General features: G+C 40.6%; 1 protein-coding gene across 1 annotated transcript in view; it reads right to left on the bottom strand.

Moving 5' to 3' along the window:
* The window catches only part of LOC133498322 (glypican-6-like), a 141,863-nt gene that overhangs the window by 79,052 nt on the left and 42,462 nt on the right, over positions 1 to 20,349 (bottom strand). Inside the window, 1 exon segment of the mRNA XM_061815013.1 lies at positions 18,146 to 18,304. Coding sequence (XP_061670997.1) covers positions 18,146 to 18,304 — 159 coding nt within the window.

The raw sequence follows: 20,349 nt of genomic DNA, 5'->3' as shown, positions 1-20,349 counted from the left end.
CCTTGTTTTTATCGTAGCAGATAATCAACAATTAAGAGATTATTGTCCAATAGTGGTTGGTGTTTTCAACATACGCACTGTATGGGTTGCACACATACAGTAAAAAAAATAATAAAATAGATTACAGTATACTGCAAGAAGCAATTTTATTACAAACACCAGTTGTTGGATGCAATTTTAAGAGTTTTGATTTCTCACCAACCATTGGTTTTATTGGTATTATTATGGTATTATTTGGCAGTATCTTAGTACTTCCCTGGGATTTGGAGTCAGAGGAAATGTTCAACTCCCACTCGGGCCAAAAATGTAAAAATGGTGACTAGTTGTTGGAGAGACACTGGTCTGCTTGCTGGCTATTGTTGACATACCCCTGAGCAAGGCATCATCCCCACCACTCCAGCTGAAGTCATCCACAACACTTTGAACACCTCTTTCTATCTAAGGACTATTTTTGTGACTGGTGTAAATCCAGTGCACCAACTCTATGAGAAGGTGGATTAGACCCTGTGTTGGTAATTTCATGGACTCACACACTCCAATGCATTTAAAAAGGAAATTTTGCACAGCTTTGGGCGCGTACATAGGTCGCTTCATCCCAGCCCAAGTGAAGCAGCTCCTTGCATTCCCTTTGTCAATATGAGAACTGATTACAGCAAATTTTACAAAGCATGCAAAATATGTTTATACGGAACGGCATGTAGACCTCCACGGCATGTCCTGTTAAGGGTCGCCACAGCGTGTCATCTTTTTCCATCTAAGCCTATGTCGTGCATCTTCTTTTCTAACACCCACAGTCCTCATGTCCTCCCTCACAACATCCATCAACCTTTTCTTTGGTCTTCCTCTCGCTCTTTTGCCTGGCAGCTCCATCCTCAGCACCCTACCACCAATATACTCACTCTCTCGTCTCTGAACATGTCCTAACCATCTCAGTCTGCTCTCTCTAACCTTGTCTTCAAAACATCCAACTTTGGCCGTCCCTCCAATGAGACCTCCACGATTGGATGACGTAAATATGGCTTGGGGAGAGAGCACAGATGTCTGGCGAGAAGTGGGTACATGGAAACTGGCCTACACCCACAATTTGTGCACCCTTTGCAAAGTATCCATCCATCCATTTTCTGAGCCACTTATTCTCACGAGGGTTGTGGGAGTGCTTCAGCCTATCCCAGCTGTCAATGGGCAGGAGGCAAGGTACACCCTGAACTGGTTGCCAGCCAAGTGTAGGGCACATGCAGACAGACAACAGTCGCACTCACAATCACACCTAGGGGCAATTTAGAGTCTCCAATTAATGTTGCATGTTTTTGGGATGTGGGAGGAAACCGCAGTGCCCGGAGAAACCCTACACAGGCACGGGGAGAAAATGCAAACTCCACACAGGCGGGTCTGGGATTGAACCCGGGACCTCAGAACTGTGAAGCCAACACTTTCCAGCTGATCCACCATGCCGCCCCTTGCAAAGTACTAATTTAAATAATAAAAATAAAAAAACAAAGCATGAACAACAATAATAACATCTGTTAGTGTTCAATTAATTGATGTTTTCAATTATTCAAAAAGTTTAATGCCTGCTGTTCACATAGGCCTATACTGTATATGAATGGAAAATGTCCAACACATCAACTACAAATCCTCTAGTTTGCATATCTGTCTATTTGGCCAAATAAAATTCACCGAAATCACATAGTCTACCATACCTTATGCCAGAAATTAGACATGGTCTGAGCATGCTTAAGTTTACGAAAATTTTGAGCCACCAAATTGTCACATGGGCACATTTCAAAGGACACATCATTGTTGTGTCTGTATTCCCAGATTTGCACAGACCAATCTGCAAAATTGGCAAACATGTGCCTCACTTCTTGCATAAAAATAAAGATATGCCCATTTTTGCACTCCTGAGCAGTCCACGAAAATAAAGTCCTAGCTCTCTTCTTGCATGCCTGCATGTGGACGGTTTGCTTCTGTGTGTGGAGTACAACACCAATTATACATACTTCCAGTTGAAGGATGTGGGTGTCATGAGCAAGGCCTGGTCACTGCCAAGAGGGCGTGGCCAGGACACTGCTCTGGGTGATGCCACCTCTGACACCCGTCACAGCTGTTTCGCATTTGGACTGTAATTAGACCAGGCATTTAAGTTGGAGTTTTGTGAATGGCATTTGCCAAGTTTGTTGCGTAGCGTTTACTGCATGTGGGATTTTCCGCTACTGTGCATAAGTTGTTCCAGTTATTTTTTCATGTCAAGTCAAGTGTCTTAGTTTGTTTCATAGTCATCGGACCTCGTTTCATGGTTTTGGATCCTGCTTATAGTATATTGATTTTGTGCCTTTGCCTTGTCGGACTGCTACACCATGTATGACCCTGCTTTGGAATAAAACCACACTCAACACCATGCCTTCGTCTCGGAGTCCTGCATTTGGGTCCACCCCGTGCCGCTGGTCCATGACAGTGGGTAATAGCCATCATAATATATTCAAGTAAAACTAATAATATGCATTATAAATTAAAAAATAAAATAAGGATTACTGAGCCAATTGGTCAAGTTTACGTGGATATGGAGGTATAAAGTATGCTTTCCTCGTGATCTCAGATTTCAGCCTATTCATGGTTCCTGGAAATAACAAGGAAATGGAAGTGGATCAATTATGGGAAAATATCACAACCTTGAAGAGCAGACTGCGACATCTTTCATCCATCTCCAACGAAACAAAAAGAACAAGTTAACTCGATATCCCTAGCGTGAATTTTGAACACATTTTTTCTATAGTTTTTAAATATCTATCCATTTTCTGAGCTGCTTATCCTCACAAGGGTCACATGAGTGCTGGAGCCCATTCCAGCTATCTTCGGGCAGGACACGGGGTACACCCTCAACTGCTTGCCAGCCATTAGCAGGGCACACATCAGCAACCATTCACACTCACATTCGGGCTTACAGGACATGTAGAGCCTTCAAATTAATCTAACATGCATCTTTTCGGGATGTTAGAGGAAACCGGAGTGTCCAGAGAAAATCCACGCAGGCTTAGAGAGAACATAGGCAGAGCAAGGATTTGAACCCCAGTCCTCCGAACTGTGAGGCAGAGGCTCTAACTACCTGTCCAGTGTGTCACACTTTTTAAATAGCTGACACATAATATGCATTCTATAAAATAATCGAAAACATTTTTTGTCAATGTTGTCTTCTTCTTTACTAGAGCAGCTTCCTCCTCTAACATCCCCCTTCAAGCTCACCAGTGGGACCAAGTTAGTGTGTTCTGGCTCCGGATGCAAAGTCATCCATCCTGAAGTCGGGAAGTGACATAAGGTTACACCCCGTGCAAGTTGATGGAAGCTGCCACCAACTCAGCTAAATCACTGCTAGACAGACCCACATTCCTCTTTTCCTCAGAGAATTTATGTCTGGTGAGAGTCACTTAGTATAACACATGGACACCAAAACAGAGGTTATTTATTCATGAACATTTCCAGGAACAGGTTTTGCACAGGGTTTTCCATTTCATAAGAAATGGACATGGGACTGTCAAAGAGGTTTCATCTTCATTACTGAGCTGATGGGTTGAAATCAATGGCTGCCCCGTCCTCAGTGCCCTGACCCTTGTCTAATTTTATGTCCTCTCCAGTCTAATGACATTCTCATGCCATCAGTTGGCTAGCGTGTCCTGCCCTGTGCTTTTCGCTGGTGTTCATTTTTTAAGAGTTGTCTTTGGACTGGTTGTTGGGTTAGGTTGCAGACATATTTAGGGGACATATTTCTATTGTGTGTCAGGCTAAAAATGGGATCATTTCAAAATGATATCTAGTACAAGATGGTCAAGGTAGTTTTAAAATAACATTCTGACTGTCATTATTTATGTATTTCTATTTTCGATATCCCAACACAATCTGTCCAGTCTGAACAATATCTCATCTAAAATGCTTGAAATAGCTCTGGGCAGAATGTCTACAGCAATTGAATTAACGTCAAAAATGATGGTTGCTATTTGTTACTATTAAGAGTGCAAAAACATTTTGTATAATTGACTGCTGATTGCTGGTTGTTTTTAAACCAGGGGTGAGACGGCACAGGTACAGTAGCTCTTTCTTTCAGCCCACATAGGTGCAGAGAGAACATGCAACTATACCATGTTTTACTGTTTGTATAATTTCTTATTCGTCTTTTCCTTTTGACTTGTACCGCTAGGGGTTGCCACTGCATCTCATCTTTTTCCATCTAAGCCTATCTCATGCGTCTACCTCTCTTAACACCCACTGTCCTCATGTCCTCCCTCACAACATTCATCAACTTTTTCTTTGGTCTTCCTCTCACTTAATTGCCTGGCAGCTTCATCCTCAGCACCCTTCTACAAACATACTCACTCTCTCGCCTATGAACATGTGCAAACCATCGTAGTCTGCTCTCTCTAACCTTGTCTCCAAAACATCCAACTTTGGCTGTCCCTCGAATGAGCTCATTTCTAATTCTATCTAACCTGCTCACTCCGAGCGAGAACCTCAATATCTTCATTTCTGCTACCTCCAGTTCTGCTTCCTGTTGTTTCTTCAATGACACAGTCTCTAATCTGTACATCATGGCTGGCCTCACCACAGTTTTATAAACTTTGCCCTTCATCCTCGCGGATACTCTTCTGTCACCTAGAACACCAGACACCTTCCGCCAACTGTTCCACTCTCCTTGGACCCATTTCTTCACTTCCTTACCACACTCACCATTGCTCTGGATTGTTGACCCCAAGTATTAGAAAGTCATCCACCCTCGCTATCTCTTCTCCCTGGAGCTTCACTCTTCCTCCTCCGCCCCTCAAATTCATGCACATATATTCTGTTTTATTTCGGCTAATCTATAAGTGTATCTATATCTAACAGTTTGTATAATATATATTTTTTTTATTTAAAATTAGTCTGCATGACCATTTTTTTAAGATTGTAGATTGCAAAAGTTTATTCATGCCCTAAAGTTTTTTTTAAGATAACAAACAGGGACAGAGAACAAGGCTTCATTTCGTTGTCATGCCGTTTGGGCAAAATGGGATTTTCCAAAGCTTGAAAGCACTCCGACATGGCAAGTTTTTTTGTTTTTGTTTCCCTAACACATTGTCCACTTCGACTAATTGGAACTGACTAACTGCCATCAGAGGGCCCTCACTGGCTGACCTTGCACTATTTTTTCAAGCTACTCGAACTCTAATGTGGCTGAGGAGAACAGGCACGCCTGCGTCGTCTCGTGTCTTTCTGGCTGGTTGGCCAGCTTGGTCCTTTGCGGGCCCGAGATGGCCCGGCCACAATCCTCGCCACCTGCTTGGCCGGCTTAGGACCATCGACGGAGGTGTTTGACGAGCGCCAAGTTTCTGAGCCAGCTCCTTGCTGCAGCATGGGCAGGTCAGCGGAAAATCTTAAAAACCTGTTATTTGCAATTTGTGATTTGAATCTGCTCATTTTATTTTAAGTTATGCCTGCTTCATACATCCAGTGTTGGTGACAATCCAAATGGGGGTGTTGCCCCGTGCAGAGCGTACCAAAACAGTTCCTAGTTTTTACACTGCCTCTCTTAAAAAGAAAACTGGGATAGACTCTAGATTCACTCAACAGGAGAAAAGATCCCCTTCATTTTGCATCAGTAATGCAAAATGTGTGTATATCTGTTTTTATTTATAAGAGGATTCTGATGTTTCCTCAGTAACTTCAGTTACAGATCAGAACTCGACTTAAATTACAACGACTGTATGGCGTCACATACTGCCTCTGAGCTATCAATTCATCATGTCATTAATTACAGGAACGAGAAGGCAAGGAGAAGTTGTGCTTGTATGATGGCATTTCAAGGTCCTTACAATCTCACAGGAGTTTCTTCAAAGAAAATGGACCAGATTATAGCCTGGAACCTCTTAGATCGCAATTTTCAACCCTAATCCCCATAGTATACGGACATTTTATGTGGAACTACATGCTCTTTTCTTTTGTGCTTATCTTCAAGTTAAAATGTCAGCTTCATCCTTTTCTTCCATTCTTGGCACAATGTCATGACAATGTTTCGCGGTAATTGTAGGGACTCACCCTTTATATTGAAAGAAAGAATCATTTCGAGACTGGCTTGTTCTTAATAAATGTTGCATTGTCACACTTATTTCATGCAAAAATAAAATACAGAAACTATAATTTAATAAAAATTGCTGTGACAACTGCCATCATCAAGCAAACTACAGGACAGTGTGTCGAGACCAAATCTTCAGCTATGTATCAAGTATAACATCTTTTGTCAATTTATTCATTGCATACATTATTGATGCTACCATCCAATTAGATGAGAAAGGATTATCTTCATTTCAAATCAGTCCACAAACTTAAACACAGAATAAACATCTATAAATTAGATATCCAAAGCAATCATAATTTGAAAATAATTATTAATGAAGTAGAATAACACAACCATTCAAATGACCTAACCAGATACTAAGTCAACATAAATTGTTCCATCTATTATGTCAAAATGGGTAATTATAATTTCAGATCATATCTTCAGAGCTGTATGAGGAAAGTACCATAATGAGGACCTTTGAGACTGATGTCACCGTTTTATGCAGCTATGAATTGTTGGCATTTTTTAAATTTGACTTGGTAAGTACTTCATTGAACATCAAGCATGAATAATAAATGTAAAGAGCAAGGAGTTTGCGAGATGATCTTTTCTGTGAAATTAGGGATCCATATTACTCATGATTTTAGACATGCACACAAAAATGTAGAGGCCTTTACGTTTTGCTTTTAAACTGGTGTCCGTAAAAGTATGTAAATGTCCTCAACTACTTTCTGTTTATCAAAACACAATGTATTTGTGCTTTTTTTTTTCTAATCTTCCCCTTGTGGCACATTATTTTCACAGTTACCTGCTGAAAGTTAAAATATTGATTTTGATGAGTTGTTGAAAAGGGAGCCCATAAAGAGACATTGAAAAAAAAAAACGGACTTGTTTCTAATTGTAATGACAAACTTTCTCTCTTCTTTCATACAATGAGGAAAACACTAATTACAATGAGAAACTTACTCATTATAATGGATAACTTACTCATTACAATGAGAAACTTACTCATTATAATGAGGAACAAGTTATTTTTTTTTTCTTTCAAGTGTCCCCTTAGGGACTCTGTACAATAATAATAATAAACATTGACAATAATAATACAAACATTGACTCTCATGGCCGGGGAAAACATCCCTGTCTTTCTTTGAAGTATAGCTCTACAAAGGTGTGTGCATCAGAAATTGTATGATTAAAAAAAAAAAAAGACAATCGGTGCGACATCATTCCATTTAATTGAAAAATCTATTATATTAAGTCAGCAGGAACAAATTTAGCTTTAAAAGATGTGATCGTTTGAGCATTAGCACTTGCTGGGATGAGCATTCATAGAATGAAATACAGTATATTATCAGACAGAATAAATTGCAGTTCATACATTTGCAAAATGTTATATTGTGAGATCTGTCAGAAGAGGCTCTTTAAGGAAATGCTCAAAGAAATCTGAAGGGTGAGCTAATCTTTCCTAATTAACATGCACAAACAAGATAAGTCAATATGAGTTAATAACCACATAAGGATTAGATTAACTGAGAACAGAGCAGTGAAAAAAGGTAATGGCGTAATGGCATTAAGAGCCAAATTCAAAAATCATCATGGCCACATCATACACTTGTAAATCACAGTGATTAGGATGCTAATGGGTGATCATGATGAGCTTGGTTATTGTCTGACTTCACTGTGCTCCCAGAGGCCGTGGCAGCCCCATTTCAAGTCATTTAGGACAAAACGGGATGGATGTGGGACAATGCGGGGGATGGAAAATGTACATGTGGCAGCCTCTGATTGCCATTTTTATACAGCAAGAAAATTTCCATAGCAGTCACAAAGCACCTGAGAAATATAGAAACTCAATTTGTATGAAGTTGGGACATTGTGTTAAACAGAATACTCTCAAGCAACAAATAATTCAGGTTACGAAATGCTTCCTTGGAAAAGGACTGTCTCTACTTCTTAAGGAAATTCAATATACAAAAGGAAAAAATAGGCACCGGTTTCCCCAAATTTGACCGAACGTAAACATCCAGTATCTTGGTTTGTGTGGAGCGAAAGAGCTGCTTTCCCATTGGCTATCACCGTAGCATCTTCTTGACATACCATCGGCTAGGAGGGACATTAATCTACGCATGATGCACTTCCTGTATCTGTTTAGTAAAAAAGTGCAGCTACTAGACTGGCATGCCTGCAGTCCAGGCCTGTCTCCCATTGATTGTGTGGCATATTATGAAGCGTAAAATAGGACAACGGAGACACTGAACTATTCAACAGCTGAAGCTGTAGATCAAGCAAGAATGGGAAACAATTCCACCTATAAACCTTCAACAATGAGTGACCACAGTTCCTAAACATTTATAGAATGTTAAAAGAAAAGGTGATGTAACGCAGTGGTAAACATGACCCTGTCCCAGCTTTTTTTGGAACATATTTTCAGCCATAAAATTCGAAGTTGATTATTTGCAATAAACAATGCAATTCAATAGAGTTAACATTAAATTACAAAAAAATCATGAAATATTTGTCATGTATTCCATTCAATATATGTTTAACATGATTTGCCATTGTATTCTGTTTTAGTTTATGTTTAAGACAACATCCCAACTTCATTGAAATGGACCTTTCCGACTGGCGATCTTCAGCTCCGCCCCCCTTAGCTACAGTTGCTATGGCCCACACTCTTCCAAAATGGCGACTGAACATAAGAGGTTTGAACTGGATCCTCTGTCGCGTATTCCAGATAATATTGGGGTATGTTTTTTGCCAAATGCGTCGGACTTGTCCAAGAGAGTTCTACAGAGAGGTCTCAACTATTTCATGCAAGGATATGTACATGGAATTAATATTTTGGACGGAGCAGGGTGCAATGTCAGAGTTACAACGAAACATTGGCGATCGATGCAAAAAAGTTTGACGCCTCACAAACTTTATATTGAAATCCAACAGGAAAAAATTGTGGAATTGTACTGCGCATGTAAAGCAGGGTGAATACTTTTTACTTGGAAAGATCACGAGTGATATCATTGTATTCTTTATAAACTAGTGGGTGTATTCAATTGACTTGGCTCATAATGGAACCCAGTGCTCTGTTTTAAAAGTCCAATGTGATACAAATAGGCAAATAGACATTTCTCTTGCATGACATCACGCATTTACGGCTCACGAATCTGACTTGTCTGCATAAAACATTACACACTTCATTCCGCAGGTTAGTAATACACTAACAAAGTGAAAGTTGTTCTGCTCCAATGTATAAAGCACTGTATAAAGCACTGATAATGATGAAATCAAACTCCAAGAAGATACTTCTCCCTCGCTTACCTTTGAACATACAGCCTTGTGTTTGTTAATGTCCACACTAAATTGTACGCACGCTCTTCCACGAGTCTTAATCCATCGTAGACACTTCCTCAACTGTGTTTTAGGTTTTGGAAAATCAATCAATCGGGCCCCTTGTAACCTAGCCGGATATCTTTCATCAGAATTGCACGTTCCCCAAGCGCATCTGAGGACCATTTTGTTCGCAACATTAACTTTTCCAACTGCACATGACCAATAACCAGCATTGCTTGTGGGACATCATGACAAGAGGGGTGGGTCAAGCCAGGACTTAAGACAATGCGGCTATCTGATTGGCTATTATTGAACGAGTGAATGACAGGTTGGAAAGGTCTATTAGGTTGCAGTTTGCAGTAGTAAAACTGGATGAATAGAAGAAATTGTGACTGTACATAAGAGGGCATAACAAAGGTTTGAAGCGGTCGGTAATGTAATGAGAAACAAATTATATTTCATTGTCCTCTGTTACATTCTGCATTTGCTGTGTTTTGCAATGTTTTGTTGTGGCAATCTAACATGGATGGTAGTGGTATTATTGCATTTAATCATGCCATGTCCTGGAAATGTCACAGATTATGGGCCTGGCGGAATACGACGTGTTGCATTCTACTAGGGTTTCAAAATGGTGCACACAGTCTGGGAAGGTCCGTCACATAAAGAAAACAGAAAAACAAGAAAAACACTTGGCTCCTACAACTTTTCTCAAGCTAAGGCACGTGTTCAATTTTCTGTACCTCATAATGCCCATTGTGACATTTCAGTGGCTACCACTTATGGTTGATCGTGTGTTAGAGAGGAAAAGAGAGAGTGCGCCCACCCATTTCTGCAACCGCACTGTGCCATGAGTATGTGAATTTGTTTTGCATGTTGTAGTGTGTTACCAGTTGAATTATTTGACAGAACACTAATAATATCAAACTTTTAATGAGGCGTAATATATGCACACCTGTGCTGCCCCCCTGTTAGATATGCTCTGACGTTGATTCTGCATAAAGCAGTGCCCACCAGGGACGCTTCATTCGAGTCAGCTGATAACACTGTGTTCTCAGAATACTGAACCCCAAAGCAGAGCCTCAGAACTTTGAGTAAAAAACTTATGTTATTTAGATAACATAGCACAGCAGTACACACACATGAAAAGGTATGTCAAAGAAAGATAAGACAAAAAAACTAAGATGGATAGGTGACCTAGCTTACAAAAGTGACTAAAACTGGAAAAATACTGAATGAAAAAATATAACCGAAGTACAGCAATAAGCGACAAAAAAAAAAAACCCAAAAAAACACAGCTGTAGCCTATGGGGAAAACACTAAAATATATCCCAAAAAGCACTGAAGAAAGAGTCCTAAATACACAAAAAAAAGGACAATGACAAGCAGAACTAACAAAGATACGGATAAGAAACCAAACAGTTTCAGCAGCAAGTTAATGAACAGGACAATGGATCTAGACTATACAAGAATAGACATGAGAACTAAAGGGGCAAAGATATGGAAAATGCACACAACTCTACTAGGGCCGACAAAGACTAAACAGTCAATCTCTGACGAGCTCCTTGCCCATTGCCCAGTGAGAAGGAAAAAAACCCAGGTCAACCACAGAAACACATGATCATCACAAACGTGGCCACAAATGTGCTCTAAAGCTGCCCCCCCCCCCCCTCACATTTTACTTGGGAAAAAAAGCCTTATCAGGATTTGAAAAAGGTGACAGACCATGATCAGAATGTGGAAAAAAGGTGACAGGCCGGGAGGGAACATACTGTTCTTGGACTCAGCAAGCCTCTTGCACCACTGATCCTATGATGGACTCTAAGAAAACTTAGCAAGACCCAATAAAACTTGATTTTGTAGACAGAAATGGGACTATATTTTGGGAAAATGGGCCTGCTATGGCATCTATCTCTTTTTTTTCCTCTTTCTTTGTGTGTCAAAAATTGGCGTTTTGGTTTTTCTAAGAGACAGTTTCACACTGTAAACTCTTCCTTTTAGTACTACCCACATTTCCACCTTTTCAGTTGTATATTATGATTTACCATATCTAAAGCTGCACTGAAATCCAACAAGACTAGACTTGACACCTTTCCCAAGTCAGCATTCAATCTTGTATCATTTAGAACTTCGATAAGAGCTCATTCTATATTGTGATGACTTCAGCAACCTGAATGAAACTTGTTAAAACATCCACTTAAGTATAAAAAAAAAAAAAAAAAATTGTGTTGATTAAAAATAACTGTCTTGACAATCTTGGCCAGAAGAGGGCAATTTGCTACAGGTCTATAACTTGCTAACATGAAAGCGTCCAGCATTCTATTTTTTTTAGATGACTCTTAATGGCAGTTACTTTAAGAGCTTTATGAAAAACGTCTGACTGGAGTCAGCAATTAAATTCTGCAAATCAAATAGCACAGACTTCGTCATAGTTTTGTTAAAGTCAGATGGTATTGTGTCAAGGCAGCACATTGATGGTATCAGCTGCTGTGCCATTTTGTATACAATTTTTTGGTCAGCTGTATCAAATTCTTACATGGTAACTGAGTTTTTTTTTTTTTAGGTGGCTTCAGATGTTGCAGAGTTTTATTATTTTTCTGATTTGTGCTGATATTTCATATGATGGATTGTTTTTGTTCATTTTTTTTACAGAAAATAATAACCAGATTCATTGCATTTATCTGCTGTTAGGAATTCTGCAACTCTTCGATTGGGGATAGGGGAAGATGGTGTTCAAGGTAAATTAAAGGAAATGAGGACAATTGACATGACAAGTTTGTATTCATCATCCTCCACTTTCTATTGGTTGTTTTCCTTTTTATCGGGTTTAGGGTCATGTATCATATCTTGCCAAAACTAATTCTCCTCATCATTTAGTTTTCAATAGGACAAAAAAAAGCATCTAAAATACAATGATGAATTGAACAAGTTACAGCTTAGTTAATAGAGAATTATTACTACTCATTATATGAAAAAGGTTTGACTAAAACTTTTAGACCACCATGCCGTAAATGAGGCTCAAAACCTTGTGTAGCTAAAAAATGCTGCACTCGGATGTAGTTTTTGCACTAATTCTTCACGAGCATACACATTGTTTTTCGAGTCTGTGTGTTCAGGGAGACCACAGATTAGAGAGCACTGGGTGTTGTGGTTGAGTCTTCTTTGGTTTAAATTGGGTGTGAATGAGGGATTGAATGAGGGGTGCAACAGCTCTCAACATTGAGCGAAGGAGCTCTGCTGGGCCACGATCAAAGGACTCAGCCTACCAAAGCTGAAGCTCAGTTCAGGCTTTAGTCAAACAGCCACACACTTAATGTGCCAGAAAACAAAACAGCATTGTCCATATTGAACCTGGTCAGAATGCATCGATACCCATACAAAGTACCACAGCTTGATGAAACAATACAATCTCATATTGCGTAAAAATGTGTGTCTGTGTGCTCACGATACTTTAAAAAGTGAGTATGATTATACTTTTACAATAAAGTATATATTTACTGTGAGCACTGTTGATACATTACTCACATAAATCAAATTCAAACCCAATATATGCAGGGTGAAAAGAGCTTTTGGGTTGTGGTTGGAGTGTGGTTCTGCCATGTTGTGGAAAGTTAAATCTTCAGGGCTTTTTGCGGGTCTACAATATATGATTTAAACTCAATATAAAAACTATTGTACATGAATTTTTAAAAAAAATGCAACGGAACAAATCAAAAATTTGCATTCATTCTTATCTTAACATACCCTGAATCAGCTCCAATAACAATAGACTCCAGTGTTCCAGGAGCAATCATTGTTGATGCAGTTGACATTCAATATAACAGAACTTTCATGCATGTATAGCAAACCTGGCGGTCAAGCCCTATTAGCTGTATGCACTGCAATTAACCACAAGACGAAGAAGAGCAGACACAATGAAGCAACGTGGCATAGTATTCATCGTTCATAAACCATACTCACTAAAATAGACACCAACAGATCATTCACACTATTCAAAAGAATCTTCTTCAAGGTATCATATGTTGTGACCTAGATTATATCCATCCATCCATCCATGCATCCATTTTCTTAGCCGCTTATCCTCACAAGAGTTGCGGGAGTGCTGCAGCGTATACCAGCTGTTAATGGGCAGGAGGCGGGGTACACCCTAAACTGGTTGCCAGCCAATTGCAGGGCACATCGAGACAAACAGCCGCACTCACAATCACACCTCTGGGCAATTTAGAGTGTCCAATTAATGTTGCATGTTTTTGGGATGTGGGAGGAAACCCGAGTGCATGGAGAAAACCCATACAGGCACAGGAAGAACATGCAAACTCCACACAGGTGGGGCCGGGATTGAACCTGGGACCTCAGAACTGTGAGGCCAATGCTTACCAGCTGATCCACCATGCCGCCCCTGGATTATATTATATATTATATTATTATTTTATTTTATATATATATATTATATTATATTACATTTTATATATATATATTATCGTACTTACACTTACATGTCTGAGTTGCTGCTGCTGCTGATGATGATGATGATTATGATGATGATGATGATGATGATGATGATGATGAAAAAGTCGTCCAATTTAGTGCCACATTCCATTTCATCCATCCATATTCGATAGCATTTGTCCACATTAGGGTCACTCGGCTTTGGATGAGAGTGAAGGTACATCGTCGACTGATCACATGGACAAAGAACAATTCACATTCACACATACGGGAAATTTTGACCCTTCAATTGAACCATTGTGGATGTTTGTGGACTGCAGGATGGACTTTGAGACAACCCAAGTAAGCACAGAGAGATACACAAACTTTACAAGAATGGCCACTGGCACAATTTGAACCTTTAACCACAAACCTGACATAACATGCTACCTAGTAGATCCTGGCACTGCTCCTCTCCACCTCAATATATTATTCCCAGTTAACCTAAAATGCCATCACAGACCCACCATTAACTAAATAATATTCCCTGTAAAATGTTTAAGTGTGTGGTTGTTAAAGCTTGTTTGTCATTTCTTCTGGTTAAGACCAGGCAGGTAAAGTAGTTAGCTTAAGCTAAAACTATACATGACTCATTTATTCATCCGTTTTCTTCCTTTTCTTGTCATGGGAACACCAACATAAACTCAGAAGTCCAGACTTCCCTCTCCTCATCTACTTGATCCAGCTTTTGCAGGGGTATCCTGATACAATTCCAGGCCAGCCGAGAGATTTTGGTGAATATGATTGGGGCACAACCATACTAATATGGAGCTGCTCAGACATATTTAAGGTGCCAGCGGTCATCACTAAAAGCTCATTCTGTATACTCACTCACATTTCTGTTGCCACGCCATGGACAGAGGAGTGCTTAAGCATGGTTTGTTGCAATTATGCATTGGTGATCATTGAATTCATGAGAACTTGTGTTTTTAACTTTGTTGTTGGTATGGTTCAACAAGATGATTATGTGTATCATTGCTTTGAAAATAGAATAGGTTCTAGGATTATCAAAAAGATGTTCTATGTGGAGGTAAACAACAAGTGTTCCCACCTTCCCCTCCATCATTTTTATGTGCCCACTTGAGACTGAGGTATCATGACTGGTCTACTCCAACTTAGTGCTGGCATTGCAGACAAAACACTGTCAAAGAGTCTCTGAAAAACCTGTATAAATGGAGCCGGTACTGTCATGACCAAGAATGGACCACGGCCAAGAGGGGCGTGCCCTGGCCATTGTTTTGGGCGGTCTCATCTCTGACACCCATCAACGGTCACAGCTATTTCGCATGAGGCACCGTGATAAGACCAAGTATTTAAGTTTGAGTTTTGTCACTGGCATTTGCCACTTCATTGCCTTGAGTTAGTGAGTTGCATTCACTGCCATCAGGAATCTCCACCACCGAGAGAAAGTGTAGTGTGAGCTATCCTCGTCACAGCGATTCTGTGCCACCATAGTTTAGTCCTGTCTTAGTTCATGTTTTCATGTTTGTCTGCTAGTCATCAGAACTCGCTTCATGTTTTTGGATTTTGCCTATGCCTTTTCGGACTGCTTACACCGTGTATGAGCTCAATTTTGAATAAAACTATGCTTAAAATAATGCACTCATCTTGGAGTCCTGCATTTTGGTCCAGCCCCGCACTGGAGGTTCGTGACAGGTACCACATATTCCTAGAGCAGACAACACAGGCCTCCCTGAGGGACAAAGTCAAACCCCTTCTTTTAGTCCACAAAACACATGTAGACTGGTTGGGAAAACTTCCATACACAACTGAAACCTCCACTGAGAATATAGTGCTTGTCCACTGTTCCATGGGAGTAGGACAAAAATCACACGTCTTCCTAATGGATCCACCTTTTCAGCACCCCTGAATAGATCTTACCAAGGAAGCTGTAGAGTATGATCTTCTGTAGTAGAAACCTCCTGAGGCCTATCCTGGTCTTCCAATCCAGAGACATTGTCCCCAATGTCACATCCAAACGATGTTAGCGAGGCATGTCAATCATTGCGACACCACAATATCCAGAGCCTCCTATAGATTTGTCTTCATTCCTTCCTCATAGGAAGGAGTCAGGTCACTAGAATTGAAGAGGTCTTCAGAGTATTTTCCCCACCAACTCAGGACGTCCCGATTCAAGGTCAGCAGCGCCCCATTCACACCATGCAGTGTTGATGATGAACTGCTTCCCCATCCTCAGGTGGTGCACCAGAACCAGTAATTGTTCTCCTTCACTTCACCAATGTTCACCCGTGCCAAAGTTTTTGCCACTTTCCCCATTTTATTCAAATGAAAGGATGACATTCCACTATTGCATGATTATTAATTTAGAGCCTCCAATGAATGGGGATGTGGAAGGGATAGCGAATGCCAGGAGAAAATCAATGCAGACACGGGAAGAACATGCAAACTCCACACAGGCGATGCTGGGAATTGAACCCCAGTCCACAGAATTGTGTGGCCAATGCTCTAAAGTAAGAGCCTCCAGTAATAAAACTACATATTGTTATATTAGTTTGAAATATTCTTTTGATTGCGTCTATATAACTATATCAATTTAGTTTTTTCATTCTCCCATAAATCATGTGTGAAATGTTATTTTCATAGCCCCATGGCATTTGTAAAACATTAACCAAGCTCTGCCATCTCAGTGATACATAAAAATGACAGCTTTGTTTGACTATAAACCTTTCAATGCATTATTTTGGTACTCACTTGAGCCACTTTTTGTAATGCTTCATCTACTGCAATTAATCTTTAACAAATGTGAGGCTGCCTCGTTCACAAAGGCATTATCTCTTTTTTTTTGTCTTTCTGTCTGCCTTTGTCTAAGCTTCCATGTACACAGATGTACTCATACAACAAGTTTTCCAGTTGAACACCATAAGCCTGACAATCAGCAATGTAACATTCTTTGACTGACAACATTTTGTGACGAGAGAGTGTTGGATAGACATTATATGAGCAAAATATCATACAAAAAACACAGTTTGTATTTGAATGCAACTTTCTAGTTTTGCTGTTTAAGTTTATATTCATGATCATTATTTTCTGAGTTACGGGCAATTGTAAAACAATAGACTATAAAATGACAGCCATCCTGATACAATCCACTGACCAATTATCCATCCATTCATTTTCTGAGCCGCTTATCTTCACAAGAATCATAGGAGTGCTGGAGACTATTGCAGCAACCTTCGGGCATGAGGAGGGGTACACCCTGAACTGGTTGCCAGCCAATCACAGGGCACATAGAAACGGACAACCATTCACGCTCACATTCACACCTATGGGCAGTTTTAGAGTCTCCAATTCATGCATGTTTTTTTCGGGATGTGGGAGGAAACCAGCACAGAGAGAACATACAAACTCCACATAGCTGGGTCCGGGATTTAAACCCCCGTCCTCAGAACTGTGAGGCGAACGATCTAGCCAGATGCGTCACTGTGCTGGCCCACTGAACATCATCATTCCATCTTTCATCACTGTATTGTTTTGCAGTATTGTTATTCAATATAATTCCCCCACAATGTTCCCTTATTTTGGTTTCAATATCAGGAATGTAAAGGACCACACATATATCAATTCTAAAACAAACAATATTGATTCAATTTCTTCTTATATTGTACATAACATATTTCACAAAAGGGGTTTTATTTGTGGCGTACCACTTTTAATATATATTTTTTTGTTAATACATTGTCTGTTTCTTACCAGTGGTAATGTAATGTTTCGGGTTGAAATGTCTTCCAAAAATAATCTTTTGATAATAAGTGTGCAGTTAAGTGTGAGTGCACATTTTATTACAAAGTATAATAAATATAAACTGTATTTTTATTTCATTTTTAATTTTTTACTGTGCATTAAAATGAATCTCCCCTTCTCTCACAGAAATATAGCAGCTAAAGTTCTCATAAAGCCGTAATGGGGTCAAGTAAAGCAACAAAAAATACATTAAAACAAATGGACCAACCCAACATATGTTATCACAGGTCTAAAAGGGAACAGGTCTACAAATGTACCAAAGAAGTGAGAAAAGATTGATGAAAGAGAGAAAACCCTTAAAACCAAGCAGACTGTCCATATCTTATTAATACTAGTCATAATTATTTATCAGTCCATCAGCAGTGTGCATTCACAAATCTGACAGGACTCGCATGAATACATTTGCTAAGAGTGTCTGGGAAAGAAATTCAGACGTACACGTAGCTCAACCGTCGCATGCAGCAGATGAAAGAAACTCCTCTGGCTTACCATCAAATTTTTTATGACTGGCAACAAACGTCACCCTCATGTTGTGGCTGCGCTCCTCCACCAACTTCTCAAACTCCAGTTTGCTTTGCTGGTTGAGTTTGTCTTCCATGTCAGGTGTGCAGCAGGTGAATCCCTGAGGACAGACACGCAGGTGCTCACCTGGGAGATAAACACAAAAAACATTGTTTTTACACTCGTCACTACCACTGCAGTCACTCTACCAAAGCCCCGAGCTGCGTGTTTGATACCAACTTTTGTTTTTTTTTTTTTCAGCACTGACCTACAGTTGTTATTTGATGTACACCGATAGGGTTTACAGTACTGGAACTAGGATTACTGACCTGCACATCCACATTCTCTGTGGCGAATGACAAAAGCGCAACCAATGAAGTGCGTGTGAAAAGGCTTTTAGAATCTGTAATGACGTGGGGTTATTTTGGTGCAATATAAATTGTTTTCAGTGCATAAACAAGGGGCGGCACGTTGGCACAGCTGGAAAGCGTGAAGAAGAGCTGGGTTCAATCCCAGCCTTTCCTGTGTGGAGTTTGCAGGTTCTCCTCGTGCCTGCGGGGTTTTCTCTGGGCACTCTGGTTTCCTCCCAAATTCCAAAAACATCCAACATTAATTGGAGTCTCTAAATTGCCCCTAGGTGTGATTGTGAGTGGGCTGTTTGTCTCTATGTGCCCTGCGATTGGTTGGCAACCAGTTCAGCGTCTACCCCGCCTCCTCCTTGTTGAAAGCACTCCCATGACCCTCGTGAGGACCACAAACCAGTGCAATCTGTAGGCCGGTCCCAAGCCCGGATAAATGCAGAGGGTTGCGTCAGGAAGGGCATCCGGCGTAAAAACTGCGCCAAACAAATATGAGCGTTCATCTAAAGAATCCCATACCGGATCGGTCGTGGCCCGGGTTAACAACGCCCGCCCCCGGCACAGCTAACCTGCAGGGCGTCGGTGGTAATTCAGCTAATGTGGGTCGAAGACAAAGAAGAGAAGGAAACCGGATCCATCGTCGAAGAAAAAGAGGAATGCACAGAGCCTACAACTGAGTGTAGGGACTTTGAATGTTGGGACTATGACAGGAAAAGCTCAGGAGTTGGTTGACATGATGATTAGGAGAAAGGTTGATATTCTGTGCATCCAAGAGAGCAGGTGGAAAGGTAGTAAGGTAAGAAGTTTGGGAGCAGGGTTTAAATTATTCTACCACGGAGTAGATGGGAAGAGAAATGGAGTAGGGGTTATTTTAAAGGAAGAGCTGGCTAAGAATGTCTTGGAGGTGAAAAGAGTATCAGATCGAGTGATGAGACTAAAGTTTGAAATTGAGGGTGTTATGTATAATGTGGTTAGCGGCTATGCCCCACAGGTAGGATGTGACTGAGAGTTGAAAGAGAAATTCTGGAAGCAACTAGATGAAGTAGTTCTGAGCATCCCAGACAGCGAGAGAGTTGTGATTAGTGCAGATTGTAATGGACATATTGATAAAGGAAACAGGGATGATGAAGAAGTGATGGGTAAGTACGGCATCCAGGAAAGGAACTTTGAGGGACAGATGGTGGTGGACTTTGCAAAAAGGATGGAGATGGCTGTAGTGAACACTTATTTCCAGAAGAGGGAGGAACATATAGTGACCTACAAGAGCGGAGGTAGAAGCACGCAGGTGGATTATATTTTGTGCAGACGATGTAATCTGAAGGAGGTTACTGACTGTAAAGTAGTGGTAGGGGAGAGTGTAGCTCGACAGCATAGGATGGTAGTGTGTAGGATGACTCTAGTGGTGGGTAGGAAGATTATGAAGACAAAGGTAGAGCAGAGAACCATGTGGTGGAAGCTGAAAAAGGAAGAATGTTGTGCAGCCTTCCGGAAAGAGGTGAGACAGGCTCTCGATGGACAACCGAAGCTCCTGGAAGACTGGACGACGACAGCCAAGGTGATCAGAGAGACAGGCAGGAGAGTACTTGGTGTGTCATCTGGTAGGAAAGGGGAGAAGGAGACTTGGTGGTGGAACCCCAAAATACAGGGAGTCATACAAGGAAAGAGATTAGCGAAGAAGAAGTGGGATACTGAGAGGACTGAGGAGAGGCGAAAGGAGTACATCGAGATGCGACGTAGGGCAAAGGTAGAGGTGGCAAAGGCTAAACAAGAGGCATATGAAGACATGTACACCAGGTTGGACATGAAAGAAGGAGAAAAGGATCTCTACAGGTT

This window comes from Syngnathoides biaculeatus, chromosome 3 (genome assembly GCF_019802595.1).
Source record: "Syngnathoides biaculeatus isolate LvHL_M chromosome 3, ASM1980259v1, whole genome shotgun sequence".
NCBI lineage: Eukaryota > Metazoa > Chordata > Actinopteri > Syngnathiformes > Syngnathidae > Syngnathoides > Syngnathoides biaculeatus.
The sequence above is the reverse complement of the archived record's forward strand: the minus strand, read 5'-3'. Positions and strand labels throughout refer to the sequence as shown.